The sequence below is a fragment of the Cricetulus griseus genome, chromosome 7, assembly GCF_003668045.3.
Source record: "Cricetulus griseus strain 17A/GY chromosome 7, alternate assembly CriGri-PICRH-1.0, whole genome shotgun sequence".
NCBI lineage: Eukaryota > Metazoa > Chordata > Mammalia > Rodentia > Cricetidae > Cricetulus > Cricetulus griseus.
This window is the reverse complement of record NC_048600.1, coordinates 45393178-45418305: the sequence shown is the minus strand read 5'-3', so window position 1 is coordinate 45418305 and position 25128 is coordinate 45393178. Positions and strand designations below refer to the sequence as shown.

At 54.4% G+C, this 25128-nt stretch overlaps 5 protein-coding genes across 10 annotated transcripts; 3 read left to right on the top strand and 2 right to left on the bottom strand.

The window, feature by feature from the left end:
- The first annotated feature begins 751 nt into the window (after positions 1–751).
- Metrn (meteorin, glial cell differentiation regulator) lies at positions 752–5025 on the top strand. Of its 2 annotated transcripts, none has more exons than XM_035447403.1 (5): positions 752–986; positions 1179–1579; positions 2396–2455; positions 2560–2905; positions 4227–5025. In XM_035447403.1, exons 1-5 carry the CDS (start codon positions 889–891, stop codon positions 4300–4302), a joined length of 981 nt encoding a protein of 326 aa, XP_035303294.1. In that variant the 5' UTR covers positions 752–888; the 3' UTR covers positions 4303–5025. The 2 variants fall into 2 exon arrangements, with proteins under 2 accessions (XP_035303294.1, XP_027280878.1); XM_027425077.2 differs by having other exon boundaries at positions 757–986; positions 2538–2905.
- Positions 5026–5541: 516 nt separating this feature from the next.
- On the top strand, positions 5542–7393 carry Antkmt (adenine nucleotide translocase lysine methyltransferase). Of its 2 annotated transcripts, XM_027425081.2 has the most exons (6): positions 5542–5738; positions 6140–6244; positions 6327–6467; positions 6847–6897; positions 7045–7198; positions 7270–7393. In XM_027425081.2, the coding sequence occupies exons 1-6, from the start codon at positions 5577–5579 to the stop codon at positions 7344–7346; spliced, it is 690 nt and encodes a 229-aa protein (XP_027280882.1). In that variant the 5' UTR covers positions 5542–5576; the 3' UTR covers positions 7347–7393. The 2 variants fall into 2 exon arrangements, with proteins under 2 accessions (XP_027280882.1, XP_027280881.1); XM_027425080.2 differs by having other exon boundaries at positions 6847–6928; positions 7045–7393.
- On the bottom strand, positions 7383–10998 carry Ccdc78 (coiled-coil domain containing 78). Its single transcript, XM_035447402.1, has 14 exons — positions 10865–10998; positions 10542–10658; positions 10372–10458; positions 10027–10143; positions 9822–9869; positions 9632–9720; positions 9437–9515; positions 9226–9351; positions 8795–8970; positions 8587–8668; positions 8352–8431; positions 7868–7934; positions 7698–7798; positions 7383–7607 (listed from the first exon to the last, which is right to left on the bottom strand). Exons 1-14 carry the CDS (start codon positions 10922–10924, stop codon positions 7496–7498), a joined length of 1341 nt encoding a protein of 446 aa, XP_035303293.1. The 5' UTR covers positions 10925–10998; the 3' UTR covers positions 7383–7495.
- A 132-nt stretch (positions 10999–11130) lies between these two features.
- Haghl (hydroxyacylglutathione hydrolase like) lies at positions 11131–14402 on the top strand. Of its 4 annotated transcripts, XM_027425078.2 has the most exons (9): positions 11411–11662; positions 11949–12151; positions 12437–12501; positions 12581–12698; positions 12782–12890; positions 12972–13075; positions 13267–13368; positions 13585–13664; positions 13990–14402. In XM_027425078.2, exons 2-9 carry the CDS (start codon positions 12047–12049, stop codon positions 14156–14158), a joined length of 852 nt encoding a protein of 283 aa, XP_027280879.1. In that variant the 5' UTR covers positions 11411–11662; positions 11949–12046; the 3' UTR covers positions 14159–14402. The 4 variants fall into 4 exon arrangements, with proteins under 4 accessions (XP_035303297.1, XP_035303295.1, XP_027280879.1 ...); XM_035447406.1 differs by having other exon boundaries at positions 11131–11658; positions 12782–13075; XM_035447404.1 differs by having other exon boundaries at positions 11131–11662; positions 12782–13075.
- A 27-nt stretch (positions 14403–14429) lies between these two features.
- Positions 14430–23896, bottom strand: Ciao3 (cytosolic iron-sulfur assembly component 3). Its single transcript, XM_027425073.2, has 11 exons — positions 23743–23896; positions 22530–22625; positions 20941–21084; positions 20536–20668; positions 18392–18526; positions 17902–18020; positions 17008–17137; positions 16466–16538; positions 16042–16179; positions 15438–15595; positions 14430–15285 (listed from the first exon to the last, which is right to left on the bottom strand). The coding sequence occupies exons 1-11, from the start codon at positions 23806–23808 to the stop codon at positions 15047–15049; spliced, it is 1431 nt and encodes a 476-aa protein (XP_027280874.1). The 5' UTR covers positions 23809–23896; the 3' UTR covers positions 14430–15046.
- Positions 23897–25128: the final 1232 nt, after the last annotated feature.

The following is a 25128-nucleotide window of genomic DNA, read 5'->3' as shown; positions in this document are numbered from 1 at the left end:
AGATCAAACCCAGGGCTTCATGCCTGACTAGCAGGCACTGAATAACCTAGTCACATTCCGCAGACCTCCCAAAATTCTGTTTCAGTTGATCTTGCAGGATCTGCACTGTGGCATCGACAAGTACTTCCAGAGTTTGTTTCCAGGCTGTGCATCCCCAGGCAGGTATTCAGAGTGCCTCGTTTTTCATATTCATTTAACACTCACAAAGTGTGCAGGTGGGTTTGAAAAAGTATGGTGCAGAAGAAGACCCACCCTGGCCATGCTGCGCCTTGCACTTCTTCCCCAAACCCAAGGCTTGGCTTAGCTCCATGACCCAGAGCCTAGGCTAATCAGGACCCTCTGTACCCTCCCTTGTGGGACGCAGGGACACATGCGTTCTAATCCCTCTTCCCCGGAGTACCAGCAACAGGGAACCAGAATTCAGATGTTGGCTGCAGACGCCATTCCGTCTCTCAGGAAGGGACAGTCCTACTGCCTACTGACGTCCATTGATTGAAGGCCAAGTGAAGTGAGCAGCCTTCCAGATTCCAGTCGACAGCGACAACCCCCCCACCCCCCGCCACCCACCAAAGGTCCCAGGGTACTGGAGATCGCCAAATGGGGAGAGAAGACCGCTACATACTCCAACCCAGTCCTGGACCGCGCTCCCGCCTTCAGCCTGCCCCGCCCCCACGAGGGCGCTGCAATTGGCGGAAAGTTCTGGGGCTTGTGGCAATTGGTCGGAGAGCAAAGGCCCCGCCCCCACCGCCCCGGAGCTCAGAGAGAGCTGCGTTGGGGGGTCGCCGGTTGTGGGGACGCGCCGGGCCGGGCGGCCGCGCCGCGGGCTGCTACCGCTGCGGCCCCGACCTCCCGGGGCAGCAGCCCCAGGTCCCGGCGCGTCCCCGAGCCATGTCGGTAGCCGCGCTTCTCTGCGCGCTGTGCTTCGGCCTCCTGGCCACGTCTTCTCGTGCCGGCTACTCCAAGGACCGCTGCAGCTGGAGGGGCAGGTACGATCCCTAGGAGGGACTATGGGGAGGGCTTTTTTCATCTTGTGTTGGGGAACCAGTGGAAACTGAGGAAGCACAGACCTCAATGTCCTGTTCCACAGAGTGGACGCAGGTGTTGGTGGCTGCGGGAAAGGGGGTGACCCGGCTAGGGGAACAAGGGCCACCGCCTGAGAACCACCGTCCTGTCCCCAGCGGCTTGACCCAGGAGCCCGGCAGCGTGGGGCAGCTGACCCTGTATTGTACTGAGGGCGCTATCGAATGGCTATATCCAGCCGGGGCGCTGCGCCTGACCCTGGGCAGCCCCGATCCGGGCACACAGCCCAGCATCGTCTGTCTGCGCCCCTCGCGGCCCTTCGCCGGTGCCCAGGTCTTCGCTGAACGGATGGGCGGCAACCTAGAGTTGCTACTGGCCGAGGGCCCAGACCTGGCTGGGGGCCGCTGCATACGATGGGGTCCCCGCGAGCGCCGGGCCCTTTTCCTGCAGGCCACACCACACCGCGACATCAGCCGCAGAGTTGCTGCCTTCCGTTTTGAGCTGCATAAGGACCAGCATGCAGAAATGCCTCCCCAGGCCCAAGGTCTTGGTGTGGATGGTGAGTGACTAGACTGGCTGAGGAGGAGGAGGAGGAGGAGGAGGTTGATGCCAGGAAGTGGCTCTCTAACCAGGTCTTGACACCTCACTGCACAAAGGGACCATCTGTAACTTGTTGGAGAGTGGCTTCTAGGTCATAGGGAGGTGGGTTGGGAGTGCTCCTCCTTTCCCTCCTCCTCTTCAGGGTTTTTGGGAAAGAGCAGGAGGGAGCAAATGCAGGAGAGGCCAGCCCTGTGCCTCTGGTTTCTGGAGGGTTGGGGGAAGGGGTGGGCTGGGGCAAAATCAAAGCCTGTGGCCAAAGCTGTCCAGGGCTCCCTGGCCTGGTGGTGACCTCCCTCCCCTCCCCCAGCCCAGCCAACAAAAGTCCAGTGTGCCTCTTCGTCACCATGGAGACGCCTGCCCTGCCTCCCTGCAGGGCACCAGGCCCAGTGCTTTGCTCTTCTGGAACTTGCAGCCTGACCCTGCAGGGGATGGCTCTCTGACTGTTCTGCCCTAGCTGGGGACCCCAGAACCAGAGTCCACCAGAATGTCCTGCCACCCTAGCTGGGCCTGTGAGGCAGCTCTGAGAGGTCACAGAATGTTCTTCGGCGTTGGTATGAGTTTATGAGATGGGTGTGCAAGAATGTGTATGAGGCAGTGAGATGTCCATCGGTAGGCATGTGCCTGCGGGCTGCACCTCGACTGCTGGTGTCTTCAGGCCGTATGATTGTTGGGAGAAGGGTTTAACCACCAGCTCTGAGGCCTTTTCCTGCTGGGAGGAGCTGTGGGCTTGTGCTGAGAGAGCACAGCCTGGCTGATGACTTGCCTTGCATGCTAGGTGCCTGCAGGCCCTGCAGTGATGCTGAGCTCCTTCTGGCTGCATGTACCAGTGACTTTGGTGAGTATTCCTGGTGTGGGACAGCTTAGGGTCTGCCCCACACTCTCACGTGCCCACCACTGGCCACCATGTCTCTTCATAGTGATCCATGGGACCATCCATAGGGTTGCCCACGACATGGAGCTGCAAGAATCAGTCATCACTGTGGTGGCCACCCGTGTCATCCGCCAGACATTGCCACTGTTCCAGGAAGAGGGCTCAGAGGGCCAGGGCCAGGGCCAGGCCTCCATTCGTACCCCGTTGCGCTGTGGTGTGCGTCCTGGCCCAGGCTCTTTCCTTTTCATGGGCTGGAGCCGATTTGGTGAAGCCTGGCTGGGCTGTGCTCCCCGCTTTCAAGAGTTCAGCCGTGTCTATTCAGCTGCCCTTAAAGCCCACCTCAACCCATGTGAGGTGGCACTGGACTGAGAGACCTGGGAGCAAGCCCCCATCGGAGCTTCTTCTGGGAATGGGGTACTGGGAGGGGTGGTAGGAGGGTGGGTGGGAAGGGTGTGGCTCAGACTGCATCCTGGTACCCAGAGTGAGGTGATAGAATACTAAATTACCTGGATCACACCAGCCACTATAGACTTGGTCGTCTGTTGACACACCCAGCTCTGCTCCTGCCTCACTTTACTTGCTCTTTTCTCTGCTGCACTCCTAACCCTTCTTAGCCTGCCTGCCCTGTTGAGCCAGCTGACTAGTGAGCCCCTGTTTTCCTTTAACTTCAGCATACTCTTGGGGCTAAGAGCAGCAGTGCCGAAATTCTCAAGACTTGGGCTAATTGGGGTCCTTTAGGTGGCCGGGGAGGAGGGGGAGGTGGGGGCAAGCAGATGGACACCACTTCACCACTGAACTAGGTCTATTGGGGGGGTGCTGAAGTCTGGCAGTGTGCCATTCCCTTCCATGGTCATTGTGAGCCATACAGTCATCCTTGGCCTGGTCCCGCCCTTGGGGAAGAATGGGCCCCTCTGTCCGGAGGCCCCCGAGACGTGCTGAGCATCCAGACATGGCAAAGCGCCTGCAGGGTGTGGGGTCTCCAATGCAGGATCCTGCTTGTTCGTTTCCGGCGGGAGAAGTGCACAATGGGGTCTCTAAGGACTGTTTCCCGCCACTGGCCCCATTGTTGCTGTCCCTGCCTTCCTCCTCGGCCTCTTTATTTCATAAAGGGCTAGTGAGACCCTGGACAGAAAAAGCCAGTGGCCTGAAAGCCCTTAAGTGAGGTGTGCACTAGTTTTCTCAGGCGCCAACCAAGCACATTCCTGCCACCTCTCCCTCATGGCTTCTGAGAAACTGCTTCAGCTCCAGTGCTGAGTGGAGTGGAAGGGAGTTCCAGAAGTGGCTTTCTGTCCTTGTGTGCCCTCCCTTTAAGGCTTTCATCCGTGATCACCTCAGTGGATTATTCATTCTTTGGTAAGAAACAGGCTGGGCGTGGGACACAGATGGGCAGGGACCAGACATGGTTCCTTACTCCAGACTTTGCCAATGAAGGTACCTGGTTAAACCACACCCTACATAGGCCCTGGAATAGCTACCTTGGAATGTTTATAGGCAGATAGCTTAAATAACACCTGTGCATATTCTGGGGTTGGGCAGAGAGCATGGAAGTGAGGGGAAGAGAGCACTCCTGAAGAGCAGGTGACACCATTTTCTTCTGCCATCTATCTGACTCTGAGCTGGCTCCCTGCTACTTACTGCTTTTTCCCCAGATTCTATGAAGTGCTAAGGGCTTAGACCAGCTCCTTTCCACCTAGGTGTAGGGGAAGACTGACCAATGGCTTCATGTTTGCTCTAGGGAACAAGTGATGAAGGCCCCCAAAGTGGAAGCAGAGACAGCAAAGGGAATGGTGGTGTGTGAGCAGGTAGACTGAAACCATAGGAACTAGGCTGGGAAAACCTGTGTGGACCAGAGACACCTCCAAGTAGAGCCCTGGCAGCTGAGGAACAGAGTGCTTTGTGTGGGTGCCAGTGTCAGGTAAAGTTGCTAGGGCTTTCTGGGTGCTCTAGGCCTGTGAATGCTGCCAGGAGCAGCAGACAAGAATAGCTGTGCCCAAGCAATCCTGTCTAGAATTTTGTGTGGGAGGGCCCGGTTACAGTTTTCCCGGTGACCAGATTCTGAGCTGGGTGCAGCAGAGCCTCTCTCCTCAGAATACACATACTCCTGCTACCTCAGGGACACCCGACCTACAGACTGTTTTGGAGGAAAACATTCTGCACCTGGGACACAGGGTGGTGGTCTTGGGCATGCTCTATTTGTGAGTCATCACTGTCTCTGCTAGAGATAGCCGAGGAGGATCAGGCCAGGACTGCATAGACAAGGAGGACCTGGCGTTTACTGCCATTTAGCAGTGATTGACTCAAGGCTTTATCTGTTTCCATGCTGGGCCTTACTAGGAGTCACTCAACCCTTTATTTTTGAAGGAGGGAGATCTTCCGGGCTCCTGAGCTGTCTTTCACCCCAGGCTGGGCCAGCTGCCAGCACCCAGCCTCTCACATCCGGCCCCCTCCCACCCCACTCACTAGAGAGCCAACATCTGTCTGTATCTGCCCGCCCCTCTCCTTCGACCCCAGAACACGCTCTATTTCCCTCCTAATTGTCGTCGCTGTCGCAGAGACTGGAAGGACGTCCTTTCGTGGGTTGCTTCTGGGTGTTTGGTAGGCTTCTGGAAGTCTTGGTCAGCAGAATCCACATGAGAATGACTTCCAATTATAATGGCCCCTGTTTGAACTCGGGGCTGCGGGGCAGGAGCAGTATGGCGTTAGGGAGACCTAGAGCTGAGATTCCGTATGGTGTCTGCAGGGTGGACCCTGAGGCTGGCCTCTGCAGATCTTGGACCAAAGACCTACAAGGGGCAAACCCTGTAAGGCTCACCTATTGCCTGTGTCATTGGGATCCAATACGGAACACACGGGCGGGGCCAAGTCCGGCTGGGCGGAGAAAAATGAGTGACAGAGGGCTCCACGGGCCCTTTCCACTTCCGGCATCTCATCGCCACCTCTCCTAGACTTACACTGTCGCTGCCACGGCTAGGGTAGGTTCCGGGCACAGAGAGTACGGCTCAGGCCGGCGGTAGCCGGGAGGGCAGCCGCCTCCAGCTCCCGGCTGGGGGCCTTGGAAAGGACCGCTCTGAACTGTCTCTCAACCATGGATCACGACGACCCTGCCGAGGCTTTGACTGCGCTGCGCGAGAGGCGGCCGGGCTTGGTGGAAATATTGCAAGCGGCGGCAGGCTCCGGGTTGGCCGCCTACGCTGTGTGGGCGCTGCTTCTGCAACCCGGGTTCCGCCGCGTGCCTCTGAGGCTGCAGGTGCGACGTGGGGCCTTAGAAGGAGCGGGGACCAAAACTGGTGCGAGACGAGGATCAATGGGCGGGATCAAGGCTACCGTAGGTGGCTGGAAAAGATGGGCGGGACCAATTACGGTTCCGGGACCTAATCAGCGGACCAAATGTACGGGAGGTGGAACTAATATGTTGCAGGGCCTGGGCCTACCATCATGACCAAGGGGATATAAATGAAGCTAGGATTGAATTACTGAGGCGGGGGGGGGGGGCGGGGTAAGGGCAGTGGTGTGCCTGGATGGTGGGCGGGGCTGTCACTGGGTATGGCAGATACCTAAGGAAGGAAAGCTAGTAGGCACACAACGATCCTCGACCTGGTGCTTTGGTCTGTGTGACTCTAGCCTCAGCCCACCAAATTCCTTATTCAGGTACCCTACGTTGGCGCGAGTGCCCGGCAGGTTGAGCACGTGCTATCGTTGTTGCGAGGCCGCCCTGGAAAAATGGTGGATCTAGGCTCTGGTGATGGCAGGATCGTAAGGCCCGAGTGTCTATTCGTTGTCCCTCCCGTGGTGGTCCCTTCACTACATCCAGGTCCCACACTCTTGGCTCTCATAGGTGCTGGCGGCCCACCAATGTGGTCTCCGTCCAGCTGTGGGTTATGAGCTGAACCCGTGGCTTGTGGGACTTGCACGACTGCATGCCTGGAGGGCTGGTTGTTCTGGGAGTGTCTGCTACCATCGAAAGGATCTCTGGAAGGTAACCTATCAAACTTCATTTTCTTTATCTTTTTTTTTTTGGGGGGGGCTTGGTCTCTAGTCCAGGACTATCTCATACTCACTATGTAGCCTAGAATAACATTGAACTCCTGCCTCTACCTCATGAGGGCTAGGATTACAGGCATGTGCCATCAGACCTAGTTTATGCAGAACTTAAGATCAAACCCAGGACTTTGTGTATGCTAGGCAAGCACTCTACCGACTGAGTCACATCTCCAGCTCCTGATACCTTTATCTCCCAGGTTTCATGCTCTGCGTGCTACCATGCTGACACCTGGGTGGGCTGGAGGCTAGAACTTAGTGACCCCATGCCCTCCACGCTTTATCTTTGTTTTTATCTTTATCTTTGTTTCCCACAGGTGAACCTCAGAGACTGTCACAATGTGTCTGTGTTCCTGGCCCCCAGTGTGGTAGGTCTTGGGTCTGCTGTCCTGCTGGAAGGTTAGGGCCACACTCTTGGTTGTTCTGAGGCCTGGAATAGGTTCTGGGCCTAGCTGGACGGGGCAGATTTTTCTTACCTGCTCCTGTGCCCTCCTCCCTCCTGTTCTTTTCTACAGCTCCCACTACTGGAGGACAAGCTGCAAGTAGAACTACCTGCAGGGGCCCGTGTGGTGTCTGGACGTTTCCCCCTTCCCACCTGGCAGCCTGTAGCAGTGGTGGGTGAAGGCCTGGACAGAGTCTGGGCCTATGATGTCCATGGTACTGGGCCTGGCAGCCTGTAGCTGCGGTGGGTGAAGGCCTGGACAGAGTCTGAGCCTATGATGTCCATGGTACTGGGCCAGCCGTGCCTTCTTGTGGGGTGCCCATCAAGGCCATCCCAAAGTCCACTTCTACCTCCATCCCTAGGACTGTTGTTTGACAGGCTGGCTGACTGATATAATAAAGACTCTGTGGGTTCAATTCTGACTCTTGTTTGTTCCAGGAATCCTCCATGGGGTGGGTTGTGCAGTGGGTTTCATGGTGGCTGTGAAGAGGTTTGATTTGTGCTGTCTCTGGGAGACAAGCTAGCTAATGACTCTGGGTCCTTGGGCGCTGGGGTCTGGTGGAAGCCATAGCTTCTACTCCCTGGGGATCTCTTGTATTCATCAGCTTCCTCAGTCTCTGGATTTCCTGCTTGTACCTGATTGGGATGATCAGACAAATCAACTGTCTGGCCTTGGGTTCTTTCCCTTTCTCCTAGATTAGAGCCTTGGGATCATACCCGGCCTACCTGCCCAAATGCTGGTCCACATACTCTTGGAGCTCAGAAAGCTGCTGCTCTGCCATGGTGGCCCGAACCATCAGCTGTGCCCGCTCTCGTTCTAGCTCTGCCTGGTGGAGGCATGAGCCATGAGCCAAGGCAGTGTGTAGGGAGGAGTTCCCACCATACTTATCCAGTACCTGAGTGTCCTGGGAGAAGTCCTGCAGCTTCTGTTGGATTTGGGTCCAGGATGCAGTGTCCAGGGCTCTGTGAGGGGAGGAGGGCAGGAGGGCAGGAGGGACAGTCTCCAAGGCAGGCATAATACCTGCTGTGTCCTAGAGACCCTCTGGCCTGCTCAGTGACTCCTGGTATACTAGGTGTCTTCTTCCCCAATCCCTGGGAAGTGCTGCCTCAAGAGCCTGCCTGCTATACAGCAGGTGTAGAGGCCCAAAGCTAGGGCTGGCCATGCCACCAGACTGTCAGCTCCCACCAAACCAAGTTTCACGTATCAGAAGCAGCCATCCATTTTTTCTATGGTTACCAGTGTCCCCTATATAAACTGAGATAGCCCAGAGCAGGGACAAGAGAATCCCAGCCAGCAGCAAGGGATGCCAGAATGGAGGAAAGCTGTGCAGCTTTCTGCCTGACTCCTAGACCTCCCTATACCAACAGGAGGGGACTCACAGAGGCTGTGGCTGGCCCTCCTTGGAAGCTTCACCAGGTGCCTTTTCTGGGCACAGTAGCAGTGTCCTATGTCCGCCATCCTGTAAAAGCACATGGTGGGTTCCCTTGATTGACTGAACAAGGCCAACTGCTCAAAGGCTCTGAGCTTGGGATGAGGTCTAGGGTGAGTGCTAGGGCTCTTGGCTTCAAGGCAGTTTCAGGCAGCAGGGATGGGGCACCTGGGCCCCAGCATTACCTCATCCTCCCTTCGGTGGCTGAGTTCAGTGGCCCACTGCATGGGTAATGGTTCCAGGTTGATGGCTGTTGCAAAAGTAGCCCTGGGAGTACCATGTGCCCTGTTGGGATCTATTTGTGTCTAGGACTGCTCCTGCAGCATGATAAGCCACAGTGCAGGTCATGTGGGGCCACCCCACCCCAGGTGCCTGGGTCAGGGTAGAGCCCACCTCCATGTTGTTAGCAGCAACTCCTGCCTCCAGCTCAGATCTGCCAGGCGCTTGCGGTAGGTCCGGGCAGCTTGGGCCAATTGTTGCTCTCTGCTTCGGTGTGCAGCCCGAATGTCCTGCAGAGTGGCCTCCAGGAATGTTTGAAGGGCTGCCTGATCTGTGCTATTGGCAGTCTCCTGGAGGAGGGTGGATAGGATAGAGCCAGGGCTGGGGCTGGTTTTGGACTAGGTTAGGCAGCCAAGCTGAAGGAGCTGGGCTTGGGTCGGGCAGGGTAGCACTGATTGAGCCCAACCTCACCTCCTACCCCAGCTGGCTGTGCAGGGGCCTGGAACCACAAAGTTTCCCCATAATTGTCTAGCATGCCCAGGCCAGACTTGCCCCCCTCAAGACTCAGAGGCCACTTCTGACCACCACAGAACCTAAGTGCTCACCACTGTCTCTTTGGCATAACGCTGCAGCCGGACAGCATACTCTTCATTTAGCTTCTTCAACTGCAACTGCAGCTCAGCATTTTCAGCTTCTGCCTGCCGGAGCTGACCCTGACAGGTAGACAGCACCTGGGAGTGCACAAGGGGCTCTTGTTCCGTTTGTAGGACTCCCTCCTGCTAGATCTTGAGGCTCACAGGGTGGCTAAGCCCTCACCGTGGCTTGGGCAGCCAGTCGCTGACCAGCTACCCTGGCTTCCTCTTGGGCTCCTTGCAGCTGCTGGCCTAGGACTGCCCTGTGAACACAGCATAGGCCCAGCTAGGCCAGGGTGAGGTACTCACTCCCTCATCCCCCGAAGAAGGATCTTTCTGGGCACTGGGATCTGCTGGTTCTAGGTAAGGTAAAACTCACACTCGTGTCTCCAGCGCCTGCTGCCTGACTCTGTGATGCTCCAGGACCCATTTTAGTTCTTCCTGCAGCTTCTGCTGGCCTCCTGATGGCTGTAGGGTGAGAAAAAGCTGGCTATGTGAGAGACATCAAACTCTGGAATCCCCACAGCCCCAAGCAGGTAGACCCCCGTGTTAGGAGGCTGTGTACTCACATTGCTCAGGCTCTCAGCCTCAGAGAATCTGTCTTTCTTGAGCTGCACCTTCATGGTCGGAAGGGAAGTGAGGGGAGGGGAGGGAAGGGAACAGTAGACACCCATTTCACTGCCCCCGTGGAGGTGCCCAGCCGGGCTCTCTAAGAGCTCCTGATAACCTGGAGTCTGTGGTAGGTGACATTCAGGCCTGGGCTTCTCCACTAACCTCTTGTGGTGGCACCTGGTAGTGCCCAGGATTGGCTGATGGTTGTACTCTATGTCCCTGGTAGTCACCGTTTCCATGCAGCTCTAGTTCTAGCACCCGACTTTCCAGTCGAAGAACCTGTGGACATCAAGGGTGAGCAGGGCTATCTGCTGGACCACCTGGAGCAAGTAGGTATTCACCTGGGCACATGCAGGGGCACATATATAGGGACCAGGGAAAAGCCTACAGACACAAAGTACATACTTATTCCGAGGCACCTGAACCCCAAGATGGCACTTGTCCTCGGTATGCACTCTGTTCCTGAATGCACTCAGGCTGACACACATAGCTTGTTTGGCTACTCACTTCCCTCTTCAGCTCGAAGACTTCAGCTTCATGCTGTTGATGAAGGTGATGGGTTGCAATCTGAAGATCAACTAGCTCCTTGGAAATCTGTGTGTAACCAGGGTAAGAGATGCTGCCAATGGCATCGTGGGCTCTCTGCTCCTACCAGAACCCCACAGCCCCACACCCACCTGCAACTGCTGCTTCTCACTCAGCTCTGGATCTGTTTTATTCTCTGCTTCCAGGCTGGTAGCCCAGGCTGGGTGTCCAGAAACTCTTGGCAGCCAGTCCTCAGCTCCTGGAACAACCTGGGAAGGTACCACCACCCCACATTTAGGTAGGTCTCCAACATGGCCTGTGGATCCCACTCTTATAGAGGCATTTCAGTCCTCCTGAACAACGCCTGCTCCTTTTCTGGACAGGAACAGACACAGGATCCAGGGACTTCATCCCTTCTGGTCTATGAAGGAAAGGAAGGACCCCAAAGCAACATCAGTGTCCTAGGAAGACTCACATTCTCTGTGACTTGAAGTGGGGCCCCTGGCCTGGGGCCTGGGGCTGCCACATAATCCATAGGGGACAGGAACTCTAGCCCAGAACCTGTCTGATGGAGGTTTGCTTCCTGACTGTTGCTGTAGTGTTGCCAGTGTTGCTAAGGCTTGTGTTGATCTTAGAGACTGATCATCCTGCCTACAAGGAAGGGCAAGGCCGTCCAGTGCTTAGGGAAGAGAGGAGAGTGCTCAGCTCCTTCCACATTCCATTCCTTCATGGGCCCTGTGTCATCTGGGAAATACAGACAGGCATCCCGTTTATTTCAGGCCACTGGATCCAGGAGTGCATGGCAACACCAAACCTGTACCTGTAGCTGTGGGCACTAGTTTTCTTTATATTGAATGTCCTACGCCGTCCCCCACCCCCACCCCGTAGGGATTTGTAACTCTAGACCCTTGCATATCTTTCTGTATCAGCCAAACTCAACACCAGCAGGTAAACAAGCGGGACAAACCCCACTACCACCCTCTGTCTGAGAGAAGTGGGCATAATCAGGAGCAGTGGGACCTGGCGAACTAGCTCAGCCTGGGCACCAGGAAGGATAACTTGAGGAGGTGCCCTTGTCTGATGCTGAGTTGGAGCATGCTCACTCCGCCACACTGCTCCCTATCGGTGCGCGTATTCCCTTTTGCGCAGGCGCAATACCTACGGTTGCCCGTCAGGTCTCGGCAGCATTCAGGATCGCGCCTGGGGAGTGGCGGAGCGTGGTGGGCAGCGGCTACACTCTGTCAGGGACGCTAGGCTGGCGGCTCTTGTGTGGGTGAGAAGGACAGCAAGGAACGAGGACATCCCAGGCCTTGAGGGTCTCACTGTAGTTGAGAGAGGCGGGGTCTGTGGAGGAAGGCGGGGCCTACCGGAATCATGGGGCGGGGCTAGAAGAAAACCGCATTGCTGTGTAGCTTTTGGGGGAAGGTGAAGCTGGAACAAGGGGCGGGGTCTAAGGTGAGCAGGGCCGCCGGTCCCCTAGTCTTGCTTGGAGTTTGGAGCTGAAACGGTCCTCTGAGAAGCTCCTGGGCAGCGGACCAACTCTTTCTTTGTACCCCCAGTGTGTGTGTGGCTGACCTGCCTCGTGCAGCTCAGGAGAAGAGATTCACTAGACTGGGGCACCTCTTTTGGAGGTTCGGACTGGCTGAGGTCTGCGACTATGAAGGTCAAAGTCATCCCGGTACTTGAAGACAACTACATGTACCTGATCATTGAGGAGCACACACGGGAGGCAGTGGCTGTGGACGTGGCTGTGCCCAAGAGGGTGAGGACGGACAAAGGAGGCCATCAAGGGACTCCCTACCTCCTGGCTGGAGCAGACCCGAACCTCTATATTTTTACAGCATTTGATGTAGTGTCTTTGGGCTCCCCTGAAATTATAGCTACCTTTGGTGTTTGTGGTGCCCTAGTACTTGTAATTGACTGTCTGATGTCTCCCCTAACCCTTGCTGCCCTGAGTCCTGGGCCTGCCTGGAGAACTAAGCTCTGAACCTAGTGCCCCATCAGTATGGGATGGGTGGCCCACAGCACTACAACTCTTGTCTTTCAGCTGCTGGAGATTACAGCCCGCGAGGAAGTGTCTCTGACCACGGTGCTGACCACCCATCACCACTGGTAAGTAAAGAGGGTGTTCTCCGAGGCCTAAGACAGACTCCTCCACCCCTGACTTGACCAGGTTCCTGCATTTCCACAGGGACCACACGCGTGGAAATGCGGAGCTGGCGCACCTGCGGCCAGGACTGGAGGTCATGGGAGCTGATGAGCGCATCTGCGCACTAACCCGCAGGCTGTCACATGGGGAGGAGCTTCGGGTGAGCATGTCCCCAGGGGTGGGGAGGGGCATGGCCCGGGCCTGCCCACCAGCTCTCACAGGTCCAATGCCTCACCGTCGCAGTTTGGGGCCATCCACGTGCGATGCCTCTTGACGCCGGGCCACACCACTGGCCACATGAGCTACTTCCTGTGGGAGGATGAATGCCCGGACCCACCAGCCCTCTTCTCTGGTACCTTGCAACCTGGATTCATCCACTTATGCAATTCCACTGTGCCCTCCCTACCCCCTTCTGACCCTTTTTCCTCTCTAGGGGATGCTCTGTCAGTGGCAGGCTGTGGCTGGCATCTGGAGGACACTGCCCAGCAGATGTACCAGAGCTTGGCCAAGATCCTGGGTACCCTGCCACCCCAGACGGTGAGAGCCTTCTGTAGGGTCCACATGCTTGGTACTGGATTTCTTTCTGGAATAACCTGTGCTTCTATACCTGTTCTGCTTTGGTAAAGGCAGTATGGACCTGGGTGGGTTAGATGCTAGGTTAGGGATGAGGGCCTGCCCCTTCCTTGGCTTGGGGCAATGTGTGTTCACTGAGCTCCCTCTTCTTGCAGAAGGTGTTCTGTGGTCACGAGCATACACTGAGCAATCTTGAGTTTGCACAGAAAGTGGAGCCCTGCAACAACCATGTGCAAGCTAAGCTGTCCTGGGCCCAGGTACATCCATTTCTGGCTCACAACAGGGGTGGGGGCTAGAGTAGTCTTCCTCAAGTTTGGGGGAAGTACAGAAAGGGAGCCACTGGAGAGTCAGAATGGTGCTTCTGCAGGTTACAGCTGGCTAAACCAGGTTTTGTCCTGCTGCAGACTTTCTGTCACCTACCTTAATCTCCTCTGTGGAGCCCAGTTGTGATCAGGGGCCTGTGTTCTTTGCAGAAGAGGGATGACGATGATATACCTACTGTGCCCTCTACACTGGGCGAGGAGCTGTTGTACAACCCTTTCTTGAGGGTGACGTAAGTATGGCTGTGTCCTGGGCCTTCCTGTGGTGGGGCCTGAGCCATACCAGTGGGTGGGGGCAGCCTCAAGAGGCTGTGTGCACTGCCAGCTAGTCTCCCCATGGAGCAGTCTCAGGACTAGCCTGGCATCCTTGGGGCCTCTTTGGCAGTCATTTGGGTAGTTAGGAGGGTATCTAGGGATTATTTATTGAGCTGAATGTCCCTGGCACCAGGGAAGGGCATTTGTTAAGGGCCCTCCTCCTTCCATCCACTGCCCTGCTGGGCCCCACCCTCATGGGCAGCTGGCCAGCCCCACAATTCCCCAGCATACTCTTCCCTGTAGAGAGGATCCAGTTCGTGAGTTCACAGGCCAAGTGGCACCTGCCCAGGTCCTGGAGGTACTCTGCAGGGAGCGAGCACGCTTCCAACTTGCTTTGGAGCCACTGCAGCCCCAGGTCCGGGCACTCCTGGCCTTGCAGTGGGGACTTCTGAGTACGCCCCAGGAAAAATGAGCCTGCTTGTCTTCACACCCCTTCTCCGGACAGCAACTGACTTCAGTTCAGTTCCAGCCTGAACTTCAGGCTGACTGGAACCCTGGCCCCCAGAACATCCCTCTGAGGCCTTCCACCCTGCTTTGTAGAACCAGCAAACGGTGCTGTCCTTGTCTCTACTGCTCATGGTACCACTCTTGTGGACCTTGAGACATATGTGTCCTGGGGACTGAGAAGGGGAATGAATAAAATTTTGAAAGGCTCAGTGTGGTGTCAGACATGCAGCAGATGCTTCCAGAAGTGCAGACCTGTTTATTAGTGGTGAGGCTGGGTGAGTGACAAGCTCAGTGAGACTCAGCTATGGACTTCTCACAGCCATACAGGCTTGGTGCTGACAGACTGCCCAAACGGCAAGGCCCCAGCAAGCAGCCAGTTTTTAAGAGGATCAGGTGCCCCACTAGACTCAGGCTTGATACCTGCCCTATACATTTTAGCTTCAGGAGTTAGCCACAGAAATGAAACTGTGCTCATAACCCAGAGGGCTGGGCAGGGAAGATGCCCATGGCCCTAGGCCAGTAGAAGAGATTCTGGAACCTCATTGAACCTTTGGCCCCCTTGGCTACCCGGACCCTGCTTGCACTTCTACCCTGCAGAGCTCAGTGTGGAATCTGGAGGTGCATGGGCCATGGCAACATTACCAACCAGAGGCACGCAGGTCATGTACTGCCAAGGACCCACATGCAGCTAGTGCCCCACTTTAGCACACAATCCAACACATCCTTGTAGCTCTCCTTGAATTTTGAAGGTCTCCAGTGTGTTCTCTGTGTGGAATCCGTTGCTGATACACACATGGTCTTCCTGGGAGTGTTGGTGCTGGCCCCTGGGGCTCTCACAGCCTCTCAAGGCCTCCTACCACCTGATGCTGATGCCCGAGTTGGTCTTCTCCACGGCATGGTATTGTGTGTGCAACAGGCGGCTGGCCTGCTCGGAGCCCTCACCTTGCAGCCAGTGCTGGTACAGCTCCTGGACCCCAGGTGCGTCTTCGGGTGCCTCATTCCTCACCATGCTGTACAGTTTTTCCACTTGCTGGAGGAGCTCCCTGCCTTGCATATCTGGGGCCTTGAGCTGGCCCCCTCCATTCAAGCAGCCTGTAGCAGAGCACAGGCATGGTGGTGGGAAGTCAGGGTTTAGCCCTCTAACCCTTGGGTGTGTGTGGGGAGGGGACCTGCCCCCCCCTCCTGTCCAACCCCTTCCTCCTTCCACTGGTGGCAGGCTGCTGTGCTAGACTAGGAGGAACTACCTGAAGGGCAGGCCATGACTTCCACATAATGGTAGGGACAGCGACCTCGCTTCAGCTTCTGCACAAGGTTCTGGATGTTGCGGAAACCATAGGCCACAGCAAAGCGCAACAGCACCTGGCCTTCCCTCTCCAGTGTCACTTCCTGGAAGTCCTTGTTCCTGAAAGCGTAGAAATAGGCTCGTGAAACTGCACATTGCATGCAAACCTGTCCCTGCCCAGGTGCAGACGCCTCCTGGGGTTTAGCACACCACCATCTGACTCTGTCCCTTTCCGATTGCAGGCAGGGCAGGGATGATGGAGAGGGGGACACAGTTTGCATCCATGGGCCCAGGTAACCTCACCCCAACCTTGACCTCCTTAGCTAACAGGATTGTTTTTCCCAAGGGCAGCCATGAAGCCCAGCAAAGTGTGACACCCCAGCCCCAGGTGCTATACCCATGCCAGGCACCTGCTAGTCCTTGTGTGTGTTGCCCTGGCTCAGGGTCCCTGCTGAAACTGAGGACAGTACACTGGCCTGTTTGCTCATGCCTCATGCTTGTAAGAGGGGACCCAAGAGTTCCAGGGGTCTTTCCCCCAAGTTCACTTCAGTGCTTGCCCCACTAACCTCATGGGTTGGTAGGTAACGTCGGCCACATGGATTCCAAAGAGCTCTTGGGCTGCGTGCCGGAACACATGCTCCAGGTAGCCTCCTGAGCCTCCACCCCGATGGCTGGTGGGCTCCTCAGCAGACACACTACAGGTTCTGGGAGAGGGGCGGGTCAGTGCAGGAGGCTGGGGCTCAATACAGCTCTTGTAGTCAGACCTTAAGAACTGTTCTTATGGTGGCCCTGGGAAGCTCAGATGGCTTCTAGAGCAGGCTCTGCTTTGACACTGTAACTCAGCCACTCTTGGGCCCCAGCCAGGCTGTGGGGAGGTCTGGAGTCAGCCAGAAGGCAGCCTGGGTAGAAAGGAGGGGACAAGACACTGCCCCACCCCACAGGCAGCATCTAATCCCAAATAAAGGTTCTCAGTCCCCACCACCAACTCACAAGCCATCCAGGGGCACAGGCTCCAGCTCCAAGAGTGACACTCCTTCTTCCTCCAGCATCCTAAAGACTTCTCCTACAGAGAACACATCACATGCTCTAGCTGGCCTCAGAATGCTGAGCTGTATGTGTTGTCCCCAGAGGGACACTCACTCCCATTTGTGGTGGGATGGTTGAGTCTAGCCAGCCTCTGCAGACCTACTGGAAGGTGTTCCTTCCTGGAGCATTGTAAAGGCAGGGCCACTCTGCCAGTCCAGGGGCAGGCTGTTTAGTCTTCTAAACAGTTTATTTTCCTGACTCTTCAGTAGGACAGGCTACTCTACTCAGAAGTGGGGTGAAGGTATGAACCACAGGGACTAGACTTGAGACCTTGTTTGCCCTCAAGACTCATTTTTAAACCAGCAAGAATATATTACAGGGGCTCCATTGGTCACAGGATCCTGGGAGGCACTGTGGGAAGGCCCGGCTATCTGCTGGACTCTAGTGCTTGGCTCTAGGGGAGCCCTAAAGACAGCAGAGGGTAGAGTTATGCATAGTGCCTGCACCTGTTGTAAGGACACAGTCCACGTCACGGGTCTGGTACTTCTGGTTGAAGAAGTCAGGTCTAGATGCTTCTAGCTTTTTGTCATAGCAGGGCATCACTGTCACATGGTAGATCTTGTCTGGAGTCAGATGCTACAGAGAGGGTATAGAAAGCGTCAGTTCCATCTAAGCCAAGCTCAGAAGTGGCCTCAACGAAAGGTGAGGCAGAGTGACTGCCAGGCATGACTCGAGCAGTTACTCACGCCCACTAGCCATCATATGACCACAGTCACACATTACCTCTCCTGCTTCTGTCCCTGACAGCCAGTGGCAACAGAGGAGATAAGCTCTCACTGCCTTTGAAAGAAAGAACACGTCGCAGTGGAAAAAGCACAGACTCGAGGGAAGTGTGGCCATGCACATGTAGAGGGAAGGCAAACGATTGATGCCAGTGCTCGTGGTTTCAGGTACAATAGAAGCCAGCTCCCTTCCTCATCCTCTAGCAGTGGCTGACTGCAGGCTGGGTTCAGTGGATCACTGGAAATGACCTCAGATGAGATCTGATTTGTTCACCCAGCAGCCGGTGGACTGTGCTTCTAGACCTTGGTCTCCTGCTCCCTAAATGTGGAGTCTAGCCACCTCTAGATCCGAGCAGTGCCTTTATATCAGAACTGGGCCCCCTGGTACCTGACAAAAGACAGCCCAGGTAGTGGCAGGCTAGCTGGGCAAGATTGATACTGAGGCCAAGCTTATTCCACTGGCAGCTGCCATTAGGTTCCAGTCACCCAGACACCTCCAGAAGGTGCATGGTAACAGGCAAGGCATCAGTGGCCAATCAGTGGGCCATCTCTTACTCCTGTGTCACAGCTAACCACTCCTCATTATGTTGTCTGGAGATGCCCAGTCCTCTTTCTTACCTGTTGCTGGGCAAAGAAGTCTTTGACCAGGGAGCCCATAACCTGCTGTGGGGACCGGGCTGTGCTGATGTAGGGGAGGATGAAATTGCCATGTGTCTTCTCAGCATAGCAGATCCAGCCTGAGCCAAAAAGAACAAAAAGGTCTGGGATGTGCATAGGGCAGGCCTGGGGGTGGTTCACAAACAGCTGTTCTCCTCTTGGCAGTGACATGACATTCTGGGGGTGGACCGAGTCATACAAGAAATTACTGTGGCATTAAAATATTTCTCTTGTCATCACTGTCACAAGGAAGGCTGGCATCTAGGTGATCACCAATGGGAACTGGTGACTACAGGTGATGTCTTAGGCCTTACGTACCTCCTAGGTATTGACTTTCTACCCTTCTGTCAAGATACCCCCCCACCCTCATCATTCCCATTTTTCTTGTCAAGATGTCAGTATATCATCAAATCCTAACTTCAATTGAACAGCCATTCAGCCATGGACATACCTGGGCAGGCAGAAGCCAACATGGGCAAGGCCTCTTTAGAGTTGCTTTGCCCTCGGAATCGCTGCACAAACTCTTTCTGGCTTTCCAAAAGGCTGAAGTTCCTTGCGAAGGTAGTATCAAAAACAAAGTGTACCCCTGGAAGGTGATGGAAGGTGAGCATGTGCCTTAGCCTTAGCCATGGCAAAAACCAGCATCTGACCACCTCTGTCCTGAGCAGAGCAGCACTATGGACCACAGGCCAAGAGTAGGGCTCTGCCCGAGTGGTACCACAGCATGTCATTTCTATGGGAGTTCTGGGAAGCATTGTTTTACCAGGTACAGCACATACAGTGTAGATGCCCCAAGAGCTGTTCAGTGGCCCCACCATTGGCCCCCATAGTGAATTCCTAAAGAACATACTCTCCTTGGCACCATCCTAAATGTGTTTAAATCTTTCATGCCAGTAGGGTTTGGCCCCTGGATGCTTTGGCCTCCTCCAGTCCAACCTGTGGTGCATACAGAGGTCTCTGCCTTATTCAATGGCCTCCTGATGACTGCATCTCTGAGGGCTAGGGCCACCTGTGTGGCCACACTGCTGCACCCCTGCATGAACTATGCAGATGTATCTCGGTGGTCTTTTGGCCACAGTGAAATGTTGTAGACTTCTGCCTGCCTGCCCCAAGCCAGAAGCTGGAGCTCCTGCAGGGCTCCAGTGGAAGACTGTGCTCCTGGTTCTTCAGTCCTCCCTAGGACTGGGAATAGTCCTGAGGTGATGTGGGACTGAGTGTTCTTCTCTTCTCAGAACTACCTGCTAGTTTTTCCTAGGACCCTGGGGACTTAGGATGGCTCCTAATATCACAGCAAGGGTTAGGCCTCATGATACACATGTGTCACACAAGAGCATGGGGTGCCTGCCTATCAGTAGTTGTCCTTTTCGAGACTCCTGGTCATGCTGCACAATAAGTTGCCAGGTCATCTAACAGACAGGAGCAGAATTTTGTGAGGTGGGACCATCAGTGCCCATGCCCAGTCCCTCCACTTCCCAGGATGAGCTGCTGGTCACTCTGGTGCTGGGACCCTGACTTAGCAGGGAGCTTTCAAAATACCCAGGTCCTCCTCCACCACAATTCCTGGCACAGAGTTCAGCCAAAGATGACCCAAGGCAGAACACAACAGATGTGACAACATGACTGAAAAACAGTTAACTAGATCCAGGGAGATGGTTCAGCAAGGAGACATCCTTGGCTGTCAAGCCTGATGACCTCAGTTTGATGCCTGCTCCCCATGTGGTGGAAGGAGAGAACCAAGTCCTGAAAATGGTCCTGTGACCCACACATACATTCACACACCCAAAACAAATATGCAAATAACATGTAAAAAATAGTGGGGCTGGAGAGATGGCTCAGAGGTTAAGAGCACTGGCTGCTCTTCCAGAGGTCCTGAGTTCAATTCCCAGCAACCACATGATGGCTCACAACCATCTGAAGTGAGATCTGGTGCCCTCTTCTGGCCTGCGGGGACAGATGCAGACAGAACACTGTATAAATAAATCTTTTCTTTTTTTCTTTTTTTTTTCCCCTTTCACCAGACAGGGTTTCTTTGTGTAGCTTTGGAACCTGTCCTGGAACTTGCTCTGTAGACCAGGCTGACCTCGAACTCAGAGATCCACCTGCCTCTGCCTCCCGAGTGCTAGGATTAAAGGCGTGGGCCACCAACTCCCGGCCATAATAAATAAATCTTTAAAAAAAAACAAAACAAATAGTATCTGAAGACGGGTACAGTAGCACATATCTGTAATCCAAGTACTAAGGAAGCTGAGGCAGGAGGCATGTAATCCCAGCACTTGCTAGGTGAAGGTAGGGAACCAGGTCCAAGCCAGTGTCATCTGAGACCTAGTTTCCAAAAACCAAACACTAATAACAAAACCCAAAAGACTCAAGTAAATGCAAACACCCAGGGAATGGTGAACAGTCAACGAAAGTACAAGCCAGAACTCAGGTGACTTCTCTCCTAAGATCCTGATCTCAACCATCAGAGTGAAACTTCAAGCTCAAGTCAAACTAGGGAGAGCACCTATGTTTAGTTCAGAGTGAGTGATGTGTGCCTTGGGGGCGGGAGGAGTCCTGATACCAGCCGCCCTCGCTTACCCAGGGTTCTGCACCTACCTATTTTTTTGAAGAATGAAGTTAATTTCCTGGCAGTGTTTGAGGAATCCAGCTGAAACCGGGCAGCCAGTGATGCTCTGGACTGGGGTGAGACAGAAACGACCACCAGCCGCTGCTGACTGGGTGCTGCTACCTGGAATGCAAAAGTCTCTGGCTGTGCAGGCTTTGTACAGATGGCCAGAAGCCAGCCTCTGTAGTCAGATGCCATCAGTCACACGGCAGTCGACCATGTTGACATTGAGAACTCAACCCAAAGCCCCAGACCTAACACTTAGTGTCAGAGAACACTGACACTGGAGCCAAGAAACCTAAAGATGCAGGAGTTACTGGAAGCCAGATGGGTGGACCAGGTGAATTTCTCCTGCGGAAGTATGCTATAGGCTGCCAGGGATCCTCACTGCTTACCTTATTAGCATCTAGAACCCTTTTCAGCTCCTCATGACTCTGCTGGGTGATGAGCACCGTCTCTGCTGAAGTGACACACCCACTGCATGCTAGGCAGTCATTCAGGGAGACCTTGGCTTTCTCCAGCTTCTGGGTTCTTCCATCCTGCAGGGGAGCAGAATCTGGAGCAGAGGGTCTTGTGGGGGATGGGCCGGGCATTCATTCCACATAGTTTTTTTTGTTGTTGTTGTTTGTTTATTTTTAGAGACCTGTCTCTAAAACAGGGTTTTTCTGTCTCTGGCTGTCCTGGAACCTGCCCTATAGACCAGACTGGCCTCCAACTCACAGAGATCCACCTGATTCTGCCTCCTGAGTGCTGGGAATAAAGCACCACCTGGCTCCACTCACACCAACAGCCAGCGTGAGAGCCAACTGGGGGTTTATTTGCCATCCACTCTTCATTTTTATTTACTTTCCTTTTTTCATGACAGTAGACTGAACCCAGCCTGAGCCCCTCAACCCTCCTACAGATGCAGGAATGGTCTGAGCTAGGGCCAGTTGAGCTACAGGGGTCCAAACTGACCGGAGGAGTAAGCCTAGAGGCTTAGAAGTCCCTTGAACTGTTCTCTGAACTACTCTACACCAGAGCCCCAACCTGAGGTTAATCCACACCAAGAGACCCATGGCCCATAGGCCTGGGCTGCAGCAGCATCACAAAGATGAAGCCACTTGTCCTTAAAGCACAGCCCAATGGCGACAGGCACCTCCCTCTGTCCCTCCATCCATGGGACCCCCTAATGAGAACCAGGGCCTCCTGGTGCACTGGGGTCTAGCTGGTGATATGGTTTTACAAGGTCACTGTTGTAGACAGACAGCTGGCCTTCTCTGTTATAGCTTGATCCTGCTGCTCTTCACTGTTCACAGGGATCTGCACACCCATTCCCTGAACATACCCAAGGTCCCTCCCATGTTCCATGGCTGGGCATCACTTTCAATACAGTGGTACATGGGATTTTTTTTAAAGATTTATTTATTTATTACATATACAGTGTTCTGTCTGCATGTATGCCTGCAGGCCAGAAGAGGGTACCAGATCTCATAATGGATGGTTGCAAGCTATCATGTTGTTGCTGGGAATTGAACTCAGGACCTCTGGAAGAGCAGCCAGTGCTCTTAACTGCTGAGTCATCTCTCCTGGTGCATGGGAGTTTGAAGGCATTCTTCAGAATACATAGGGCAGCTAGTCAGGGTTAATTTTCATTTAAACAGGACAGAGGGGCTTGAGGGGCCAAAACCAGAAAATCTTATGCTACTAGAAGTAGGGGCAAGGGGTGGTGGGAAGAATTCTCCATCTCCACAAAAGGTCCCCATGCAGAACAGAACAGGCTGGCTGCTCAACCTGAGCATCCCTACCCACCCTCCTAGCTCCCCAAGGTCCCCAGTGACTGTGACCAGTGAGACAGAACTGGTGAGATTCAGGGAGTTCCAGGGTGGCCACATCTGTGACTGGATGAGGCAGAGAAGGTATGTTTCAGATCTGCACCCCAGCACCCCGCCCCCACCTGCCACCAGCCCCCATCAGGGACGAGGTGAGACCTCTGGCTTCTTACTGGGTTCACTTGGAGGTAACTCCCATCATCTTCGATGTGGATCTTGGCTATGCCACTTCCCGGCTTCTTATCCACCTTCACAGGCTTGATACAATTCTACACCAGGAAGAGACCCCAAAGCAGGCTCTATTAGGGGAAGGTAACTGGGCCTCAGGGATAGCTGGCTGCTGGCCACAGAGTGAAGCACACCACATTCTTGCCACTGAAGCCACGCTGAGCTCTGGTTGCCCTTTTTCTGTAAAAGGTGAGACTATCACCAAGGTCACTCACTCTCTGGGTCCAGATCTGCATGAAGACTGGTGGTAACGATATGCTAGCTAATGTTGCAGAAATCCTGACAAGCCCATCCTTCCTAAGTGCAGACAGCAGCACATCACCAGAGGCCATGTGTCAAGAAGCCACGGCCTGACTGGAATGCTTTCCTTGGAAGCTCTGGAGGTCACCTCTAAACCTACTGCTGCAGATGGAACATCATGTTTCTCCCCTTCCCCTTAACATCTCCTGTTATTGCCTCCAGAACCTTGGTGGCCTTCTAGGAGATGGCCTTCCAGATGTCCAGTCCCAGGCAAGATGCCCCAGTTCATCCTGCCTGAGTGGCTGCTCAACCTCTCTTCTATGGATCATGGGACTTGGCTACAGAACTACTAGCTCTGGGGACAAAGAAAAACCAAGGCAAGGGCACCCGCTCCTGTTTTTAGGTGTGACTGTCTGGAGTCCCTTGTATCTTCCTCAAGGGAAGGTCAAGAACATTAGCTATGGTTGTGGCCCAAGTGGGCATTTCACGTGTCCCTTCAGCATGGCCCTTCCATTGAGATGAACAAACTGGCTCTGACAGAAGGGCGGGAAGGGACGTCTCACAAGTGTGTGGAGGCTGTGCGGCCCCAATCATGTCTCTGCATGACCAGTTGGGTGACACTACTAGGAACCCCCATTTTTGTAACATTAAGCCTTCATGTCACCCCTAAATACTCCCATAGCTTCTGGAAATCCCTCCTGGACATCTTGGGGTCCAGTAGCTGGCTGCCCAGCCCTCCCAGGCCTCAGTTGTCTGTGTTGGTAAGAAGGGAACCAGACTGACTGAGGCCCTGGGGCCTGGGCCCTGGGCCCTGGGTCGGTTCTCGTGCTCAGGAAAAGACACCAGTGGGAGAGGTTTCCCGCTGCGCACGGCCAGGCCCGGCCCCTCCTCCTGCGCACTTGCCCTTGGCCGGCCCACCTGAGACGGCCCGATGAAGTCATCCAGGTCGGTCAGCTGTAGTACCCCACTGAAGGGCGACGCCATGACAGCCTCACTGCCGCTGAGCGTCTCACCGAGGTGTCGCAAAATGACACCAAATGATAGGACTGTTCCGCCACTCTGCCGGAAAACGCAAATTCCGGAGCATGCTCATTTCTCCCCACTGGCAAGCTTTGGAAAGAGTGCGCGCCCTCTGCTGGCGGTCTTGAGCACTCAGACCAGCGGACTCAAAGTACCAAGTTCCACCGCGTTCAGCCTTCCGCACCTCCCTTGGGTTGTGGTGGTCAACAGCGGTAGTGTAGACAAAGAACGCAAAGAATGAAACTCCAGATTCAGAATCTTTCCCTCATCATGTAGGGGTGGAGATCCGGGTTTCACTCATCATCTTGGTGCAGTACCCGAGCACGGACCCAAATACAGTTAGTGCCTGCATCAGGAGAACACACTATTTGCAGTAGAACACAAAATTAACTTTGATTCACTGGAATGCTTTGGAATGGGCTTACCTAAAATGATCGACAAGTGCTGTTGAGATTTTAAGACAGCAGTGTGGGAGAACATTAACAGAAGCAGTTTCTTGGGCAGGACCAGGGCCAGAGAATAGTTTCTGTTTGGGGGGGGGCGGAGTTCTAATGTCGGAAAGAGAGGGACGCAATCTCCCCTTGTCCCCAAACCTTTAAGAACAAACAGAGTGGGGGGCTGACAAAAAGTGAGGATTATCCAAGGCCCACAGCAGATATACAGAGGAACAGCCTGGGACAATAGAAAGAGTGAGTCCTGACATTCATTTTAAGGTTGGTGACCCTGAAGACATTACAGTCAGTGGATGTGGATGAAGCCAGTTACAAAAGACCATGTGTGTGACATCATTTAGCAGAATGTTCAGAACAGACAAACTCATACACTGAAAGCTGACCTTAGATGTTGGGGAGAAGGCTTCTGACCAAGTGGTAAAAGTCTTTAGAAATTGATGCTGCACATTGTGGTGACCTTTTTTGTTTTGTTTTGTTGTTTTGTGACAGGGTTTCTCTATGCAACAGTCCTGGCTGTCCTGCTTCTGCCTCTACCTTCCAAGTGTTGGGATTAAAGGCGTGTGATACCACACCTAGCCTGTGATATCATTAGTGCCACCAAAATGACTATTAGAATGGTTACAATCAAGCTGAGGAGATGACAGTTGATAAAGTACTTGCTGTGTAAAAGCTGGGCACAGTGGCATGTGCCTACAATCCCAGCACTGAGAAGGTAGAGACGGGGATTCCTGGGGCTTGCTGGCCAGCCAGTGAGTAAGGCTCTTGCTAGCAACCCTGATAGCTGAGTTCAATCCCCAGGAGCCATAAGGTGGAACTAGAGAACCAACCCTGA

Coding starts and splice junctions, on each gene's coding strand:
- Antkmt (XM_027425081.2), top strand. CDS start 5,577: ATGGATCACGACGACCCTGCCGAGGCTTTGACTGCGCTGCGCGAGAGG. Junction 5,739..6,139: donor GCGTGCCTCTGAGGCTGCAG/GTGCGACGTGGG, acceptor TTCCTTATTCAG/GTACCCTACGTTGGCGCGAG. Junction 6,468..6,846: donor ATCGAAAGGATCTCTGGAAG/GTAACCTATCAA, acceptor TGTTTCCCACAG/GTGAACCTCAGAGACTGTCA.
- Metrn (XM_035447403.1), top strand. CDS start 889: ATGTCGGTAGCCGCGCTTCTCTGCGCGCTGTGCTTCGGCCTCCTGGCC. Junction 1,580..2,395: donor CCAAGGTCTTGGTGTGGATG/GTGAGTGACTAG, acceptor CTTGCATGCTAG/GTGCCTGCAGGCCCTGCAGT. Junction 2,456..2,559: donor TGCATGTACCAGTGACTTTG/GTGAGTATTCCT, acceptor GACCATCCATAG/GGTTGCCCACGACATGGAGC.
- Ciao3 (XM_027425073.2), bottom strand. CDS start 23,808: ATGGCGTCGCCCTTCAGTGGGGTACTACAGCTGACCGACCTGGATGAC. Junction 15,596..16,041: donor GTTACCTACCAACCCATGAG/GTTAGTGGGGCA, acceptor CTACGCTTTCAG/GAACAAGGACTTCCAGGAAG. Junction 15,286..15,437: donor AGTCATGGCCTGCCCTTCAG/GTAGTTCCTCCT, acceptor GCTCTGCTACAG/GCTGCTTGAATGGAGGGGGC.
- Ccdc78 (XM_035447402.1), bottom strand. CDS start 10,924: ATGGATTATGTGGCAGCCCCAGGCCCCAGGCCAGGGGCCCCACTTCAA. Junction 10,459..10,541: donor GTGAGAAGCAGCAGTTGCAG/GTGGGTGTGGGG, acceptor GGTTACACACAG/ATTTCCAAGGAGCTAGTTGA. Junction 7,608..7,697: donor GTGGACCAGCATTTGGGCAG/GTAGGCCGGGTA, acceptor CATCCCAATCAG/GTACAAGCAGGAAATCCAGA.
- Haghl (XM_035447406.1), top strand. CDS start 12,047: ATGAAGGTCAAAGTCATCCCGGTACTTGAAGACAACTACATGTACCTG. Junction 13,076..13,266: donor GTACCCTGCCACCCCAGACG/GTGAGAGCCTTC, acceptor CTCTTCTTGCAG/AAGGTGTTCTGTGGTCACGA. Junction 13,665..13,989: donor AACCCTTTCTTGAGGGTGAC/GTAAGTATGGCT, acceptor TCTTCCCTGTAG/AGAGGATCCAGTTCGTGAGT.